General features: G+C 35.4%; 1 protein-coding gene across 5 annotated transcripts in view; it reads right to left on the minus strand.

Annotated features, from left to right (window-relative positions):
• TP63 (tumor protein p63) overlaps positions 1-18,162 on the minus strand; it is a 401,462-nt gene extending 383,300 nt beyond the window's left edge. For all 5 annotated transcript variants that reach the window (XR_010086597.1, XM_063442800.1, XM_063442799.1 and 2 more), the window contains exons 1-2: positions 17,999-18,162; positions 6,944-7,198 (exon numbers count right to left, since the gene is read on the minus strand). Coding sequence is in view for 4 of the 5 variants with exons in the window: in XM_063442800.1 (XP_063298870.1) it covers positions 6,944-7,198; positions 17,999-18,040 (297 nt within the window). In the remaining variant the exon portion in view is untranslated. The remainder of the gene's footprint in view (positions 1-6,943; positions 7,199-17,998) is intronic.
• Positions 18,163-18,982: the final 820 nt, after the last annotated feature.

Consider the following 18,982-nt stretch of genomic DNA (forward strand, 5'->3'; position numbering starts at 1 on the left):
AAAGAAAAGTAAAGAAAAAATAACAGTGCAACTGGAATTGACGAACGTGTTGATTAATGGATTCTACATTCATTTTCAGACATAAATCAATATACACTATATTTATTTGTTCTGCGACTACAGACATTTTTTTCTACTTTAGACATGTTATGACAAGCATCAGGATGCAAACAAGTCTTGGCCCCATCTCTCACAGAATGGGCTGGCTGCAGATGTTTTCCTGCAAGCTACATCTTGTCTTAAACAAGAACATTCATCTCTAAAACAAATTATTTCTTCTTCTTTGCCTGCAGTTTAAGTGAGGAGTGGTTATCTCAATGCTGGAATCGAATATTTTGCTAAAGGAACGTCACAGTGAACTAAATGGTTCAATGCACAGACTAGACTAACATAATTTTGGAGTAGATATTACCAAAAGTTCATCATATCACTGGCCACGTTCAAATTTAATGGAAAGTAATGTTTCTAATAATCCAAAGTTCGAAAGATAGCCAACCACCATAAAGAGTACTCAGAACCAGAATCCTTTTCATAGCATTTAAAAAAGATCGAATCAGCGATTCATAATTTAGACTCGAGGCATATTAAACAAATGTTTTTGCATTCATTTGATTTGCCCATATACAAATGGAGGCTAGCTATTTTAACACATACTCCATTACTGACTCCAAAATACATTTAAGACTTTCAGAAGAACAAACTAAAGGTGAGTGGGACATCCACAGCAACAATATGATATTTTATCTTTAAAACATTCTTCATCTTTTTAGTCATATGTCTACGTTATTAAACAAGGAAATCCAAGTCTGTGGTCCCTGAATAACAATGGGAGCATTTTAAAGTTTATCGAAGGAGGTGGTAAATCTCTACATTAGAACAGTCACAGTCTGGAAAAAAAAAAACACAGAAAAACAGGTGGTCATGTTTTATGGCATGTTAAAAACCACATAGGTAATGTTTTGACCACCTGCATGTGATCACCGAAAAGGCTTACTGAGCTGACTTGAAAGAACACGGTCTCAAACTTTCATCAGAATCTCTAATAAAAAAATAAAATTAAAAGCAGGTAAAACACAGAGTAAATGCAACTCCCAGACAGTTCTCTACCCATATTTTTTGAACTAGAGATCCAGGCAAACTGATTCTTTACTCCTGTCAAGTTTAGTAATCCAATCACTTTTAACAAAAGTGGAAAATTTTATGTGTTATGTCTGTAGTCTATACTTGGCTTGCGTCTTGTAAACTTGAAGCTCCCAGTAATATTGCCACAGGCCTTGGAATGTGTTTATTATACTTCTTCACACGGTGATTTCATACTTTTTATTTTTTAATATACGCTGAAAGCATTTTTAATCCAGGCTTCTAGATGCACATTCTCTCATGAAATAGGGTGGGGTTTCTGCTGAATACACGGCAATTACATTTAATTAACATCTCGCTCACTTCCTAACACAAGTACTCAAGGGTAAAAACTCCAACTTTTCTTCTTACACGCCATCAAAAAACAGCAAGAAACAATAACTAAGGAAATATTTTGCCCATAAATAAAGCAGGGCTTCTAATTCGTCACAGAAATGTGATTACAACATTTACAAACACAAATATGACTCAACAAGGGTCCACAAAGATCCTTGTATAATAATTTACTTTATGTCATTTTACAGCACTTTACCCATTACTCTATCCCAGAACAAATACTATTAACGAGCGATTATAGGGGATTTTGTGGGGATTGAACAATAAAATGTGCTATTGTAGTGAGATAGGCAACACCCATGAGCAACTTGATAACTAGGCAATTTAGGATTATAAGCCAGAAAAGAAAGTAAATCACAGTTTAATGCGAGCAACTCTTTATACAATGTAGTCACTGAATTTTTACATTATATTTCTAAGGGGTGAAAATATAGTTTATTTTTAGAAAAAAGGTAGCTGATTCCTAATTCTTGAAACATCAAGGCTCTGTACATCAAGAGATACCTTGAGAGATTCACACAATTATAGGAAGGCAGAAATCAAAATGTCTTGGCAAATAGAACCTAGAATAGGGATAGGAAACCTTCGGCACTCCAGATGTTTTGGACTACATCTCCCATAATGCTCTTACACCAGGCCTGTCCAACCGGCGGCCCCCAGATGTTGCTGAACTACAACTCCCATGATTCTTTCAATTAAACAGATAACCAGGGAATCATGGGAGTTGTAGTTCAGCAACATCTGAGGGGCCGCAGGTTGGACAGCCCTGTCCTACACCCATAATGCTGACAAAGCATCGTGGGAAGTGTAGTCCAAAATATCTGGAGTGCCGGTTAGCTATGCCTGAGTCCTAGAACTAGCACAGAGTAGTCTTTAAGCTCAATGTTAGTAAATACATAGTGAATGTACAATGCAATGCAGTGAACACTGGTTTGGGAGCTTACTGAATTTACACCCGATGAACTAGTTTATACCTGATTTACTGGATATTTTTGGCCATGGGGAAGAACCTTTCTTTAAGTTACAGACGTGCTTCTGTTTAAACATATAGGAACTATGACATCTAGAGTTTGATCTGTTATAAACGAAACAGTTATAAATCACCTATGTGAAAATGCCTATTTATCTGAGAAAGTATCTGTCCATACATATAACATACAGACAGTAACTCATATCTTTGTGATACATCGTTCTTCCTTCACAGACTAATAAAAGTCAACAATGAGAGTGAGAAATAGCACAATTACAAGATTGTGCCTAATATTTGTTACTGGATAAAATTCAAGACGGCAATATTACTAGTTCAATAATGTTACAAATATATAAGATTTTTTTTTTCATAATTTGCTCACTTATTATACTAAGTATTGGCCAGTGAAAAGGATTGTGTATTGTTTAGGAGTGACAGTTACCCAGCTCTACTACTATTAACTTGCAAGGAATACTTCACCGATTACTGAAATGTAGACAGAGAAACTAATAACATTCACACTAATAATGTCTTCTCCATAAATGTTTAATTATTACAAGTGTAAAGTAAACAACTACAAGTCAATCTGTAAAATGACATCAGTCCTTCTCACATGGCAAGTTTGCACCGTGTGCCTACAGAGGCCCTACCATTTGGCCATATCCCATTAAGGAAATGCTTTCTCAATGTCCAAAAACACATGAACAAAACTAGCAAGATATTTAGCAAAGTGGAAAAGTGCGTTAACAACCTATTAATGTTGTATCATTAATAAAGGTTTACAGTTACCTGTGTGATGCACTGCCTATGACACACCGCATCTCACAACAAAATCTTAAAGACACACAAGTCACCAGAATCTCTAAAGTTTAATGTAGTTGTTATGGTGTCTATAGCCTGGCCCTGCAGGCTTTTCAAGGTTTACAAATAATATATTTCTGCACGTAAAAAGGGGGATATAAAATATGGATAAAATGCTATAAAATTAATGTGATTTGTTGAAAAGTTTGCGCTTGGATATACTGAGGAATTAAAACAAAAATCGTTTTTTTAAGCTATTGAAGGCGATGGAGCATACATGCTAGAGTGGAATTGGTTTTCAAGGGTTTACTACACTGAGAAAACCACTTACTCCTTCAAGCGTGCACACAAATGGACATGTCACCTTGGAGAATCTCTGCAATTGTAAGACCTCAAAGCTGCCAGTTCCAGTTTAATAATTCCATATTTCCAGAGTTAGCATTTAGGTTCTTAAAGTTCATGTGGGTTGCACGCAACTCTAAACAGAAAAGGTTTAATGCTTCACCTAATTTTGTCCTCAAAAATTATCTACAGGTTTTTATTTAATTAATGTATGCTGCTGTCATTTGAAACAGGTTCTACCACTCACATTATATTATAGGACATGCTTAAAAGATAAATAAAAAGCAGAAGCTGTTGAACCTCTCTGCAGTGGGCGGATTACTTTTAGCCACGGAGTAGAGAACAATCCCAGGTGTAACACTTACACAGATGTCTCATCTTTGTCTTTCAGATGGGAGGAGATGGTGAAAATGTGGTACATGGGAATCCAGGCTGTGACACTATCTCACAATACACCAGGTGACATACATTATTCATCTGTGTTTATATGTTCTCCCTAATTTTACTTACCAGGTTGAAGTATTGACACTCTGTGAACTCTTCAGAAGGTCTTGCCTTTATTTTCTAATTATGCATTTGCCATTTCAAAGAACTAGTTATTCCTGGAGTAGGCAGGTATTTGTTTGTAATTTAAAACAATTTGAAGAAAGCAGTATATATAAATATGTGTCAGTGTGTGTGTGTGTATAGTCAATACACAGAACTGCACATGCCAGTCAAGCCACATTTGCTGTGCTGTTAGTACTGCAAGGGATTCTGGGTATATATAAAACTACTGAAGATTTAATTGGAGGCAACATTTGCACATTGTTGTGCAGTCTACTTTTGCAAGATCAGAGAACCAAACATAATATGTTTTAATTGCACTTCTCAAAGCAAATTATGAAAATGAAGTAATAGGACATAACATTTAACAAAGAGAATGCTCGCTTTATCATAAAAAGCTACAAACCCTTCATTTAAGTGCCAATCTTGCCACTGGTTTTTTTTTAAATTCTGATTAGGGACATATACATGGGAAACACATCATATGTATTATAAAATGCATTTACATTTAAAGGAAAACCATTTTGACTCCACCATGAACCAAACAACTGACCACTAATGAAAGTGAGCAATACAATTCTGTTATTGCTAATTGGGCAATAGCAAAGAGTGTTGCTTCAATGCTAACGTTGGTCTCTGTTTAGTAAACATTAAACATGATTCAATACTGTTAGAAAAACGTTCCAAATTATTTATCTATTCTAATCAACATTCCAGTTTATGGGACGTTTTCAAGATAATTCATTTGGAAAGTATTTCTAACAGTATTAAATAATTTGAAAAGCGTATTACTTTGAGACTTTTTATCAGGAAACTGCAGTAATATAATATAGTTCCTTGGGCCATCTAGCATACTTTCCAATCATAATGCAGCAACAACTACATATCTATTATAAAAAAATATAACTAAATCATTTGTCTTCTTCTTTTGTCAATATTGTACGTTAAAGTGCGCCTTTCATCCACAGATGTGTGAATGACAGAGTCCTCTACATATATGTTCTAATAATGTATGTTACACTTTTCCAAAGTGTAAAAAAATAATTATTCTGCTTGATATATATGTGTATGTAAATTCCTCTTTCTTATTATAGTTCTTCTGTGTCACTTAAACATATAACGCAATCAGACTTTCCTGGCTTTTCTTATAAAAAGAGATTTATTCTTCTTTCTTCGCAAATACAAAGTCAGTACTTACAATGTCATTGATGATAAAAAGGTCAACAGCTGATGGTACATCCGGGACATTCAGAGTGTGAAGATACTTTCCCATGATGTTCCGTGTCTCAGTGTCTGTGTCCCATTCTCCTAGACACCCCCTACACACATACCGTAATACATTCTACATATATACCACCAGAATGGCCGTGTAAGCATTACAAAGTCAATGCTAGAGATACAATAAGCTTATTGGCAATTCCGTATTAGGTCATCCCATGTTCCTTGGACACTCAGAGATAGAGAAGATCTTACAAAACTTATTGACATCTGTTTATGTCACTCAAGATCAACCACACCCCAGTATGAAATGTATTTAACATTTCCAAAATATAGAATGTTTTACACAAAGATTGCTTCAGATGCTTTTCAATGAAATCCAAGTATTCTACATCATTTGTGATCCCTTCCCACGATGGATTGGCATGCAATAGCATTCTGAGATTAAACTTTAGAGGATGCTGGTATACGGTGCTGAGAATGTGTTGCTTACTCATTGAGGGCTAAACATCAGTATTTAATACTGAGCAACCCTGCATCAAAGCATTTGCTAGCAATTTCTTATCTATTTCTATACAACAATGGTCTATATGTTTACACCAGTATACATTAAGAAATGAAATTGCTATACAATGCTGTGCACCACTCAGAACAACCAATGCTTTACAGGGGTGTTGTTCACTTACAAAATATTATTAAGTATTTCATGGCAACTCAAATGGAAAAATATGAGATTATTGTACTTAACGGGATCCCTATAGCACTTTAGCTTGCTGAAAAGTTTTATGTGTGAAAAGTGAGTCCTCTTTATTTCATTTTGCAAAAAGTGCACCTTTCTTTTGAAATTTACACTTTTATGAATTAATCTGGTTGCACCGTTTGGCTTTCAAGCAAACAACCATTCCTCTTACTTCCTAGTTTGGTTAGCTCAGTGGAGCTAAACTCATGATGCAGCTTCTACCAAAGGCCAGCTTTTCTGTGGCTATTCAATCTCAGACATCCCACTGCAGCTCAATTAGAAGTCGTTGCAAGGCAAGTGCTCTAAGCAATTTCATTCCTCTTGAGTTGAGTTTAGTTTTAATGAGCTTAACAGCCAGGAAGTAACGGGACTGGTCTCTAATTGACAGACTTGGGGACGTAACAAGCTTATTTTGTAGAAGTGCCAATTCTGTTCTAATCTGCACTGATTGTAAAATGAAAAAGAGGACACAATCTTCACAAATAAAGCACTTCCGCAAGCTAAAGTGCTTTACGTGTTTGAAGTGTTAATTTAATTACAGATGCTACTGTATTTTGAATGCATGCTAATTTCTATGTAAGGTGCCTTTTATGTTCACAAAGACTTGGGGATAAACTACATTACCTACTTGTACAGCAATACAAAATTTTATAAGCATATGAATAGGGTTGGCAACTTCCACCATCCTTATTTTAATTTTGCCAAAATACTTCTAGTAATAGATGTACTTCTAGGTAAAGAACTATTTGTGTATGCCATTCTAACATTGATATAAGAATAAACATATTTTCCAAAATAAAACAATGAATGAATCAGGTTATTTCTGGTGCAACATCGTATCTGCAGCTTACCGTCCAAGTGGCTGACTTTGCAGTGCTGGATTGCTGAAATGACACATCAAAGCTGTGAGGCCCCGGATAATCGGTGTTTGAAGGGATGGCTGGAGAGGGAGATAGGGCATCAAACGTGGAACTGGGCTGTGCATATGGAGATGGTGCTGTGACACTGTTTTGAGCATGCTCGTTGGTGTATGGGCTGGTAGATGAAGAACCATTCTGGATCTGCTGTTCCATGCTATTAAGCAGCCCCAGGTTTGTGTATTGCGGCTAGAAAGAAAGAGAGAAGAAAAAAAAACCTTTAAATAAAACCACAAGAAACACATTTACTGCTTAAATAAGAAGGTGTAACAGGAAAACGGCATTCATTGTGAAACAACCTAAAAAATAGAGGATTTACAAATTCTACTATAACATACAGCATTAGGAAATCTTAATTTAACTTATGTATTTATACATAACTAAGATGAGCTAAAATACAGGTATTACCATATTAAAAAAAATACACTAACATACTCCGCAGCCCATTTAGAACAAATAGTTATTCAAAGACTATATGTCATTAATACAACTTGGACATTTATGACAATAAATGTTTGCTCTGAGACAAAAGGTGATTATTATGCAGTGTTCAACCCTGGGTACTGAATGTGTTAATCATATCAACTAGCTTGACAGTGACTCTGTTTTGAGAAAGCAGACATTAAAATACAAACAAATAGGCCATCATTAGTACAGAACTTTCAACTCAGAGGACGATTTGAAGATCAGACTTTTAAACCTGCACATTAGGGCACTCCCAGCTACATGATTGATCTCAAAAGGAGAGAATAGCATCTAATGTCAGCAGTGTCTGATGTGAACATTAAGGGCAAATGCTATTGAGGCACTTACACATCACTAAAGAAGGACAAAAGAGCAAACACTTCCCTAAAGGATGCACACCAAATTGAGTTCTGAAATCAATCAGTATTCTCTGAACGAACGTATAAAATTCTACAGAGTATGCATTGAAATTGCGTTAAAAAAAAAAACTCCCTTCACCATTGCTTGACATAGATCTACGAGCCTAGAATGTTATTCATCATTTTTAGCATATAGATAGTTAGATAGAAGTCTTTATTTGTACTAATATGTCAAACACACAATATGCCAATTCTGTAGCAGAAACAGTCCAGGAGCAGTTGATTTGTGTAAAAACAATATGTATACAAGGTAGAAAGGCTCTGTACTAAAATAAACTGAATCTTATGCAATGACATTCAAATGACTAAATCAAAAGCAATCCTCCTCTGTATAACATTTCATAGGTGACCATTTGACCATTTGAAGTTTGGGTGCACATGTAAGTGGCTGTAGGATAGCTTGCTCCACCCAATGAAGCATTAAAAGGAACACTATAATATCAGGAATACAAACATGTATTCCTGACACTATAGTTCTAAAAACATATTGTAGATCCCTGGCTCACTTGCCTTGTGTTAAAAAGTTATTTTACTTACCTTTATTTCAGCGCCGCTCTGATCTCTGCACGGCTAGCTCTGCCCCGCCTCCATGGCTGAGTTCATCAAATTTGACCATCTCAGCCAATCCAACGATTTCCCATAGGAAAGCACTGGGAAGCAATTGGGTATGCTCGACAAAATGTCACACTGTGCCAATCAGCATCTCCTCATAGAGATGCAATGAATCAATGCATATCTATGGGGATCATTCAGCGGAGACACTGAACGTCAGTGCTGCACATTATGCAGCACTGACACAGGAAGCACCTCTAGCAGCCGTCAGAGTGACTGCCCCAAGAGGTGTTCCTAAGCAGTAATGCAAAGAAAGAGAAAAGGCAGTGTTACATTAAAAAGCCTGAAGGGACAGGCTGTAGACACCAGAACATCAACATTAAGCTGTAGTTGTTCTGGTGACTATAGAGTTCCTTTAAGTAATGTGCACTGACAAGAATAGATACTATCAGCACCAAACCCACTATAGCACATGTAATTGTTTTGGTGCAATTAGACATCAGCCGTAGTCTCAGCAATGTAAAAGCAGTGTTCCAATTGCTTCCTAGGGACACATCTAGTGATTAGCACTCGGACAAACATTAGAGACTCTTCCTGTTGCTGTCCTGCAATCTTATGGCAATAAAAATAAAATTATTTAATGATTGGTGAACTGACATGTTTGTATTTCTAACGTTAGAGTGTTTGTTTAATATGGCATATTTTTTATAAAGTAGAGACAATAGTAGCGGAGTAGTTCAGAAAGAAGAAGAAACAGAAGACCTGAGTCAGCAAGGACAGACTGAACAGTGAGTCTGGAAGAGATCTGTGAGAGTGGCTGGGAGCAGACAACTGGGATCACAGGGGAACAGAGGAGACACCAACATTTTAACTACATAGGAGACAACAAATGGTAAAGTTGAAATCTCAGTCAAGACTACGGACAATCAAATATAGAAGTGAGAACACTGGGTAAGAGAGAAGTGCAGAGATTAGCACTTCAAAAGGCAAGCTACAGGTCTAACACTTGGAATTACAAAAAAACAAGTAGAGGGAGCACACTAGGACTTCTTTTCGGTGGAACAAAGTAATTTACTGTATCATAAAATAATACATGGTCTGTGCAAAGTACAAAAAAATCGATGTTTCGACCCTCCTGGGGTCTTTATCAAGGAGGGTGGAAACGTCGATTTTTTTGTACTTTGCACAGACCATGTATTATTTTATGATACAGTAAATTACTTTGTTCCACCGAAAAGAAGTCCTAGTGTGCTCCCTCTACTTGTTTTTTCTATTATAAACAACGCGGGATTGCACCTAGGCAGTTTGATTTTGTTAAGTAATCTACAGGAGGAGTGCCTTGCTAATCCATTTTTTGAATATCTATATATATAACATGTATAGCCATTACTTGGTTCTGGTTCTCTAGATCTTGGTTAGATTCTATAGTAAAATATTAGTGTATGGTGCACCGAATCACTCACTATAGGTCCATGCACTAAAGACCCACAATAGTATAATAGTATATCCAGTAAATTACCCAGTCTCCAGATTGAGCAATGTAACTTATTCTGACTTGTAACTGATAACATTTGTGGTTCAGATACCGTCACAATGCCGTTTAAAAGTTGGTCACTGGGTGGAAAGTAAAGTCTATTGGTTCTCCAGTTCCAGACATCTCATTTCACCATGTTCAGCTATACTAAACATAGCACTGAACACACTTCTATTTAGTATCCTTATTTACATTATCCTGGTTTTAAATGGACACACCAACATTAATAATGAATATATTTAATATTAACGTTGAATTATTCTTTTTTTCTTTTTTCACATTTAGGGTTTACCGATTCAAAATAATAAAATTAACTCATCTTTTTTCCATCGCCCAGAGTGTCTCCTTTACACAGCACAATCTGCCCTTGCTTAGATCACCACAATTGATCATCTCCAGTCCAACTGAGTGCTTCTCATAGAAAAAATAAATAAATCGGGGACCTATGGCACCTGCACAGCAATCACCATTCTCTAAATTGTAGCTCAGACAAGAAACCTTCCAGGCTGTCTGGGCAAACTTATTTCCTGCAAATATTTCATTTTTGCCAGAAAATTTCAATATTGTGTCTTTATTCAATTCTATATTTCAGATGTAGAAGATGATGACAAAACCAAAACTTCCAGTGGGATGCCAATTTAAGGTATTTTGGAAAATGGTACAATCAATTTAAATGATTTAGGACATTTCTTTAGCTAAGACAAGTATAAGTTGGTATATGATAAGTAATTGTTTAAGAGCAACATATAAGTGCAGAGAGCAATAACATTTGTTCATGGACTATTTAAATCAACATTTCTGAGATTTAATATATTGAATTGCTTGATACGAAATATGAATCAGCATCAGTTTTAACCCCTTAAGGACCAAACTTCTGGAATAAAAGGGAATCATGACGTGTCACACATGTCATGTGTCCTTAAGGGGTTAAGGAGCTATGATTCAAGCTTTCCAAAATCACCACCGTGCCATAATCCCTCCTACACATCATCAAAGAATAAAACGACTTTATAGGTCATAAGGATTAAAGTTCTTTTTGCCTTGGAGGGATCTTTGCCTTTCGTTACATTACTGCCCACGTTAATCTTTTGACGTCTTCAAGACTACTCCTTATACATTTAAAAATATAATGATAAACCTTAAGAATACTTTTTGTAAAATCTTGAACTGTAATGACCATTGATAGCAGACGAGCAACACTCAATTAATTATACACACCCAAAGCAGGGGCTGCCTCCAATAATTAAGCTTGGAGATTATCTGGTCACTTTGACATCCATGGAATTTTCAGTATAACCATTCCTCCTGTTGGGTTTTTTTGCTTCAGGGATCAAAATTGTTCATCAGTTCAATTAGAAGGCCAATATAAGTTTTAGATTTAGTTTGAAATTTAGGATTTATATTTAGGCGTATCATGCTTTAAGCAGGATTTTTTATGGATTTTAGCATATTTCAGGACTAGTCATTAATAGATCTGGCTTTATACTAGAGAAGGATCAACTGAGGTGTAACAACTCTACACTCATATTAACAAAACAAAATAATTGCACTTGTTTTTATAAACCACTAGAGAGGAAATGAAGTCAAGTGAATAAGAAGCACAGAGTAAAATGTAGACTTCAATTTGTTCCATAGCATCAAAGTAAACCTAAACACATTCAGACATTCTTGGGTTTTGACTTGAAAATCAGTAATGTGGAAGATTCCTGGAAAACAAAATCTTGGGTTTTAAGTTACATAACAGGCAAACGGGGACGCCTCTCTGTGATAAGTCTCAAACTTCACGAGAAGGCCAGCATCAGACGCTCTCACATTGCCGAGTGAACAAAAGAAATGTCAACAAGACAAAGATACTGGGGGGAAGGAAGTGCAAAACCCAAAGTCTGAACCAGGTGAAAACCTGAACAAATTCAAGAGCAAAGATCCTATGTCAGAATAAACAAATGTCTGGTCCTGCCTAACCCTTAACCTGCTGGAAAGCCCAGAATTACATGGTTGCACAACAAACAAACCCAGCAATAAAAGAAATGATTTCTATTTGTTGACTCATCACTGACTTATGTATTGCAAATCATGACAAATTTTTCAGTCTATCTGAAGTTGAAATGGAAAAAATAATTTAAAATAATATGGCTTCTTTAGCTAATAGAGGCAAAATGAATGGCATGAAATATATATTGAAATATAGTTCTATTTTGTACACAGTTGGGCATTCCAGAGATGTCAGGCTTTTAGAATTGCAGTTTATACACAGCAATATGAGTTCTAAATTTAGACCACTGTTTTGTTTTTTTAATTTATTTATATTTTGTGTTGCCTTAGCATGGTAACAGTCTCATTTTTAAAATAGCCTCAATGGCCCATTTTTCAACTATTATATAATGTATAATAAACGTAAGGCTGCCATTTGTACCTAGTGCCCTAAGACCCAAAGTGCTAAACCCTTAATAGGGTTCTATTCATTCACTGGCACTCCACCTATTGTAATTACATAGTTTTTGTTATCAGAGAGCTATCCATTCCTCCGAGGAAGGCTGTGTTTCTACAATAACTAATTTATTGTGGGCGATGCCTATGATTGCTGTATAGTATGAACCTGTTCCAAGCTACCTTTAAAAGATTGCAAATGCTGTTAATAATGTGAAATTTGACCATATAACCTAATCTAGATATGTTTTCTAAGTGTACATTTTAGAATAAGTGGAAGTAATTGTTTTATATTTAGAACTGATGGTTCCTATTGTAGGCGTCTACGGTATCCTGTTCAGTGCCTTTAAGGCTGGAATTTAGAAGGCAATGGCCAGACTCTCTGGTATGCATTCCAATCTGAGAAATGTCCCTTGAGGGCAAAACTGAAAGTTTCATGTGAGACCATAGCCACAAGTCATCTATTAGCTTAAAAATATCTAGTGTCCATTTTCTAATGATGGATGGCTGGAAAGCTTGTAATGATCATCAAATATGCAGTAGACACTCTAGTACTGTGTCTTTACATTGTTAGGCTTGGCCACAATGGCACTTTTGTCTTTGTAACATACTTAAAAGCTCTCCACACTCCATTTAATCCTTTTGTATTTATTTATTTATATTAAAATGGACAACTCTACAAATATATATAAAAAAAATGTATAATTGTGTGCTTAATTAAATGTAAAAGCACAAATAATATAAAAATAGCACTTAATAAAGGACTGTTGCAATGTTGCAATGAAGCATTCCAGAGAACAAACATGTGTAGGGGAAACAGGAGAAAGGAGATGAAAGGTTTTCAATCTATGCGTTTCCCACCTGCAATGTGGTTCGCAAGCTTTTCCCATAACTTGCCAAATAATAAAAAGGGAAGCATTTGAAAGAAGTATTTCCATTCACCCAGAGACACCCACCCACATGTATAATCTCCCCCAAGATATGCTTCAGCAAACTTTAAAGCCATACTTTGTATATGATCAGACAAATGATTATTTACTGAAAAAGAGACAAATGGCAGGATGTGACAGAGTGACATCAGAGTGATGCTGAATGTCCAAATGTGAATCTCAATCCAAGGATTTCAAGAAAAAGACAACATATTGTTTAGTATCCTGATATTTTGAATCAGGAGTTCCATTACTAATGGAATTCTTGTGGAATTATATAAGGAGACCTTGTTGTTGGCACATAGAAAATCACAATTACATGTGGAAATTTGCTGACCGAAATTAAGATTTTAGTTAACGCTTAAACCCTTCCTCACTTTTAACTGATATAACAGAAAGTGATTTAAATGGGGTGAGGCATAGAAGATACATAAGATTATAAGGGAAGAAGTACACTTGAGGCTGACAACGTTTCTTGAAGGTTTCTTTAAGATGACAGATTGGTGGCTGTTGAACAAGTCAGTATTTGATGCTCTGATGGGTGGAGATTGGAGGTCTAAGGGAGGTTTAAGGGACGCAGAGAAGTGTAAAAAGCGCTAACATGGCTGCAACGCCAAAAACCATGTTGTAAAGAGATTGTGAGAGAAGAGTAACACAGCAGAGACATGCAACAATACATTCTGAAATGAAGGCGAAGATTTATTAAATAAGTGACAGATATGCAGAGGTGTGTAGCAGTTAAGTAAAACACACTTTACTCTTGATTTGTAGGGGAAATAAACAACAATCGGTACTCTTACTGGAACTCCCAAGTCGGGTGTTCCTGTGATGATCTGGACTTACAGAACCATCAGATGAGTTAATGCCAAAGTGCATACATTATACTAAGACAACAAACCGACTATATATCAAAGTGCAATGGGAAAAATTATACAACATTGTTGCTGTTTTATTGCCAAGTTTCAATTCCCAGCCACCACACATAAATCCAACAGTTAATAGCCAAGACTTAATTAGAGGTTTCAGTTTTGGAAGCTCCTTTTGAACACTAGAACAATAACAGCAGCACCCACATGATGGCAGGGGTAGAATGCATAGGGGTATGTTTAGATTAGCATCCCGATTGCTAATTTATCATATGTTCCTGAACTGAGACAAGCCAGTGAGTGGGGGTGGAGCAGATCTGTCTATCCCACTCAAATTCCATTCCTCCCACCCCTCTGGACACTATTACAACATTAATCCTGCTCTTATCCCTGGCTTCCTCTCATCTTTAAAAACCTGATCCATTCACTATATCCATTCACAAAGAGCGGCTCTAATGTGACTTATACAACTAGAACACCTTTAAATAAATGTTTTTAACACCGTGTCAGCTCTATGCTCTTGGGGACTGGATCTGCTTTATTTTCTTTAATTGGACATTTTATGTAGGCTTTTATAATTTAGAAGGATGACATTTAGGAATTGATGCTAAATAATATGTCTTACTATAGTACTTTTTTTTCACCAAACTTAACTTTGACCAAGATTAGACTGTAGAAATCTAAATCCTATGTTGAATGGTGAAAGATTGCGAGACCAGGGATTTCACAGTTTTTAATGTTTCTCAATATGTTTATAAAATAGCACAGGTTTCTTTTTAAGTATCATAATAACTATCAATGACAGCATAAAGTATTACAATTCTATGTACGGTTAATTCATTGTAATGATGAGCAGTAAAGGAGTTTAAGCATGTGTGGGATAGGCATAAGGCTATCCTAACTATAAAATAAGGCCAGGGACTAATGAAAGTATTTAGAAAATCGGGCTGACTAGATGGGCCGAATGGTTCTTATCTGCCGTCACATTCTATGTTTCTATGTTTCTAAGATGAGGGAAGCCAACTCACAGCTTAGGGACAGGGTGTGAACCACCAAGTACTTTCTAATTTTCCAGCCAGTGCCATATCATTTGAACAATAACTTTTTGGCAACTTTAATATCAAAGTTAAAAGCCAAAGGACAGATCCTGTTTTCAATTCCTATAAAAACCTCATAAATAAATAAATAAAACGCAAACCACATTTTAGTGTACTAATGTTATTTTTAAGATCGAATATTACATCCACAATGTATGAACTAGGCTAAAAATATGATCCTGACATCCTGCTTACAATAAACATTGACTCTCTCTGACAGACTGCATATTTGTTTATTGTGATACTTTGCCATTGGTCATTGTGTATACAGTATATCTCACAGATTTGCACACTCTCATCTGTTGCACAAGAGGTGAAAGGATGCTTAATCTGCTGTATTTCATACTGCATCATCAGTAGTGACGATACATTTTCACATGTGATCAAGCAATGATTTTTGCCCTTTCGAATGGTCTGGCTGGGCATAAATAGCTAAATTTTTTACCAGAAACTTAACCCGCTATATACTAAAGAAGTCCAAGAGGCAATAAATCCAAATTAGTACCATGTCAAAGACAATACACCAATTCTAGGGAAAAAGTCCAAACTGCTGTACTATAGTTAACCAATTCTGCATGCATCCTTTTGGAAATATGATATTTCATACAAAAAAATGGAAAGAAATATAACTATACCGACAAATGCATTTTTTGTAAGTGAAAAACGCCTGAATTGATTATTTTATGCCAGTAATGAAATAAAGGATTATCGCGTGTGCCTGTATTTAGTAGTGTTGCTGATATATTCTACAAGAAAAGGTATCTAACACTAAAATGAATGGTTCCTGCAAGAACAGTGGCAGGCATTCTTCCAATAATTCATCCGCTAGGTAACATTCAGCAAGTATACTCAGCATCATTAGATAATGAAAATAATGACCTTTTTTTCCTATGTTTAATATGCCAACATCCCGAATTTGGAGACAGCTTTTACATGCTGTGTACTTACTTGGATGTACATCCTCAACAAAACAGAACACATTGCGTTACCGTAAATGGACTTGGTCTGATCCATACAAACGCATTCCGATACTAAACTTGGTGAGAGTCTGCCGTGTTAAGAGAAAATCTAATGGTGCTTGATATTCCAATAAATCAAAGACAAAGGAACGTTCTAAAGGTAGAAGAAAGCAATTTTACAAGCACCTAAAATTTGTAAAAAAAATTATATTTTGCAGTTCCAGGCACTGAAAAGTTGAAGGATAAACCAGTGTGCTGTCTATCACTAACAGCTACAACAGCATTGCTTAAACATTTCAGTACTTCATAACAACAAAAAAAGGTCCTTATACTGCGGCTTGTACTAAGGAAACACTGAACAAACAATATATCAATTCTAATTTGCTTAAAGAACCAGTCAAGTAAGCGGTAAACTATTTTTACATGAATCTCTGGAAAACTTCCAGATCAATAAGAAAGAAGTCTTTTTGATGATCTTGTAACGGAACTTTATACCTTCAAAAACCAAACATTTCTTTGACAAAGGGAAATAAAATAAACTCCTCGTGTGACATAGGTCTATTATTTGGTAACAATACCAACTTAAATATCTCAGTGTAACTGCACTGTAGGCTTTATAATGTCTTATCTTTAGTCTCCTGCAGAATGCTTTATGTAAGCTGTGAATGCTTTCATCTAGTGCTGTGAAATCTTGGCTATTGTAACCAGTGGCAGCAGCTGCCCTATTAATTTAATCTCAGGAATGTCACCTAATAGTCTTCATATACACATATACCTCCCTTTCACACTTCTCCAATGAAGAATTCTGATTACTTATCAATCGTAGACGTAAAAACACATATAAAAAAAAAAACATAACCTCATAAATATAAAATATATATGTAAATATATAACAACTTAAAAATGTCTTAAAATATTTCCAAGGTGTTATCCAGGTGTACATACACACGCACATATATATACCTGTATATATATATATGTATGTGACCTTATTTACAGAAACTTGTAAAGTTCCATATTCCATATAAAAGCAGAAATATAACAACTGCAGTAACACAAACACATTTACTTAAAGGTATCTAGGATGTAGCAGTGCAAAGCCCTGAATAATTGATTAGATAGACTGCTATCTGACAAAATGTAACCTGAAATAAATGTCAACCAAATACAATACATGACAAATCCTACAACTGGAAAAGTGGCATATAAAAAAGAAAAAAAAAATAGGCATTCAAATTCAATTTCTGTATTAAATTTTTTTATGCATTTAAAAACTAATTGGTCATAGAAACTGGGAGTATGAAATAAAATAAAAATCTTTCTAATGAAAAATCTGCCCATTATGACACTTTAGATAAACTTTGCTTGTTTCTTCTTAAAAATTCCTTTACTGTGTTAGCCTTTGTTATGTTCACTAGAAGGTTAGACCTGGGACCTACTACCCTTTTAGAAAAGTGTTATCTCCTATGCAGAACTGATTTAACTTGATTTAATCCCATAATGTATTTATAAGGCTCTAGAATGTCATCTTCTCTTCTCCAAGATATATGTATTAAGGCATTGAATCCTATCCTAGTGATTTTTTAATTTAGTGGTCATATTTATTAGTATTACTAATTTTTTTTTTATGGAAGAGCACTAAGGTAAAATGTATAAAACAACGTTCATTTTAAACCTAAAGATTTGTGATTATGGAGAATATTTCTAATATTTAAATTATCTTACTGTTGCGATACCTTACCTCATTATATTGAGCCTGTGCATTGTTTTCCAAATACAACATCTTTGCTGTGAAATTAATCAGAGATGCTGTCCTCTTCTCTGGCTCCAGGATTCTCTGTACACCCCCCTGTTTGACCCCAATCAGATAAATCTCGTGCTACAGGTAATAGTACTCATGAAGTTTCTCAGCCTCTCTGTCTGTCACTTCATCTATTTAAAACTCACTTTATATATCCACCTGGTTTTAGGAAAAGGGAGGGCGTGGTGACATCTTTTACCTGTCCAATCTGTCAAAAGTTTCACCTGGGTCCCTGATCTCAAATGGGAAAAGCCTCTCCCACCTCATTAGGTAGTAAAAATTCCTCACCACCCTCTAAACAGACAGAACAACAACCCAGGCACTATGATAATGATGGTGGGCAACTTGATATGTTATAATAGGAATATAAGTATGTTCCCCACCACATACAGAACGAAAGATCACACTGCCAACTTGAAATGAAAAACAAGAATTTCAAAGCAAATGAAAAGGTGTCATACAATGCAACAGAAACAGACAGAAGTTTGGTCTAGGTTAATTCCTAGTCCAGAACAGAGCATACAAATAGAGATATTTGTACAGAAACATTGCAAGTGACTGTCAAATAATGCAACTTGTATATGAATATATATATATATATATTCACATAAAAGTTGCATTATTTGACACTCACTTGCAATGTATATATATATATTTATTCACATAAAAAATATATTTATATTTTTAAATTGTTTAAATTTTTTCATATAAAATGTGCATTATTTGACAGTCACTAGTCCTGTGAAATCTATGCGTTTATATATAGTGCCCTTTATGCTTCTTAACGCACCCAAGTCACTCATTATTTTTGTTGCACTAATTATAAAAATGTTTCCACAAATGCATTAACATCTGTGGAACAGCATTTTTTTCTGCACCCCATCTGAAAAAGATGCACAAATAACAAACACTGCCTAAAATCAG

Source organism: Pelobates fuscus, chromosome 2 (genome assembly GCF_036172605.1).
Source record: "Pelobates fuscus isolate aPelFus1 chromosome 2, aPelFus1.pri, whole genome shotgun sequence".
NCBI classification, from domain to species: domain Eukaryota; kingdom Metazoa; phylum Chordata; class Amphibia; order Anura; family Pelobatidae; genus Pelobates; species Pelobates fuscus.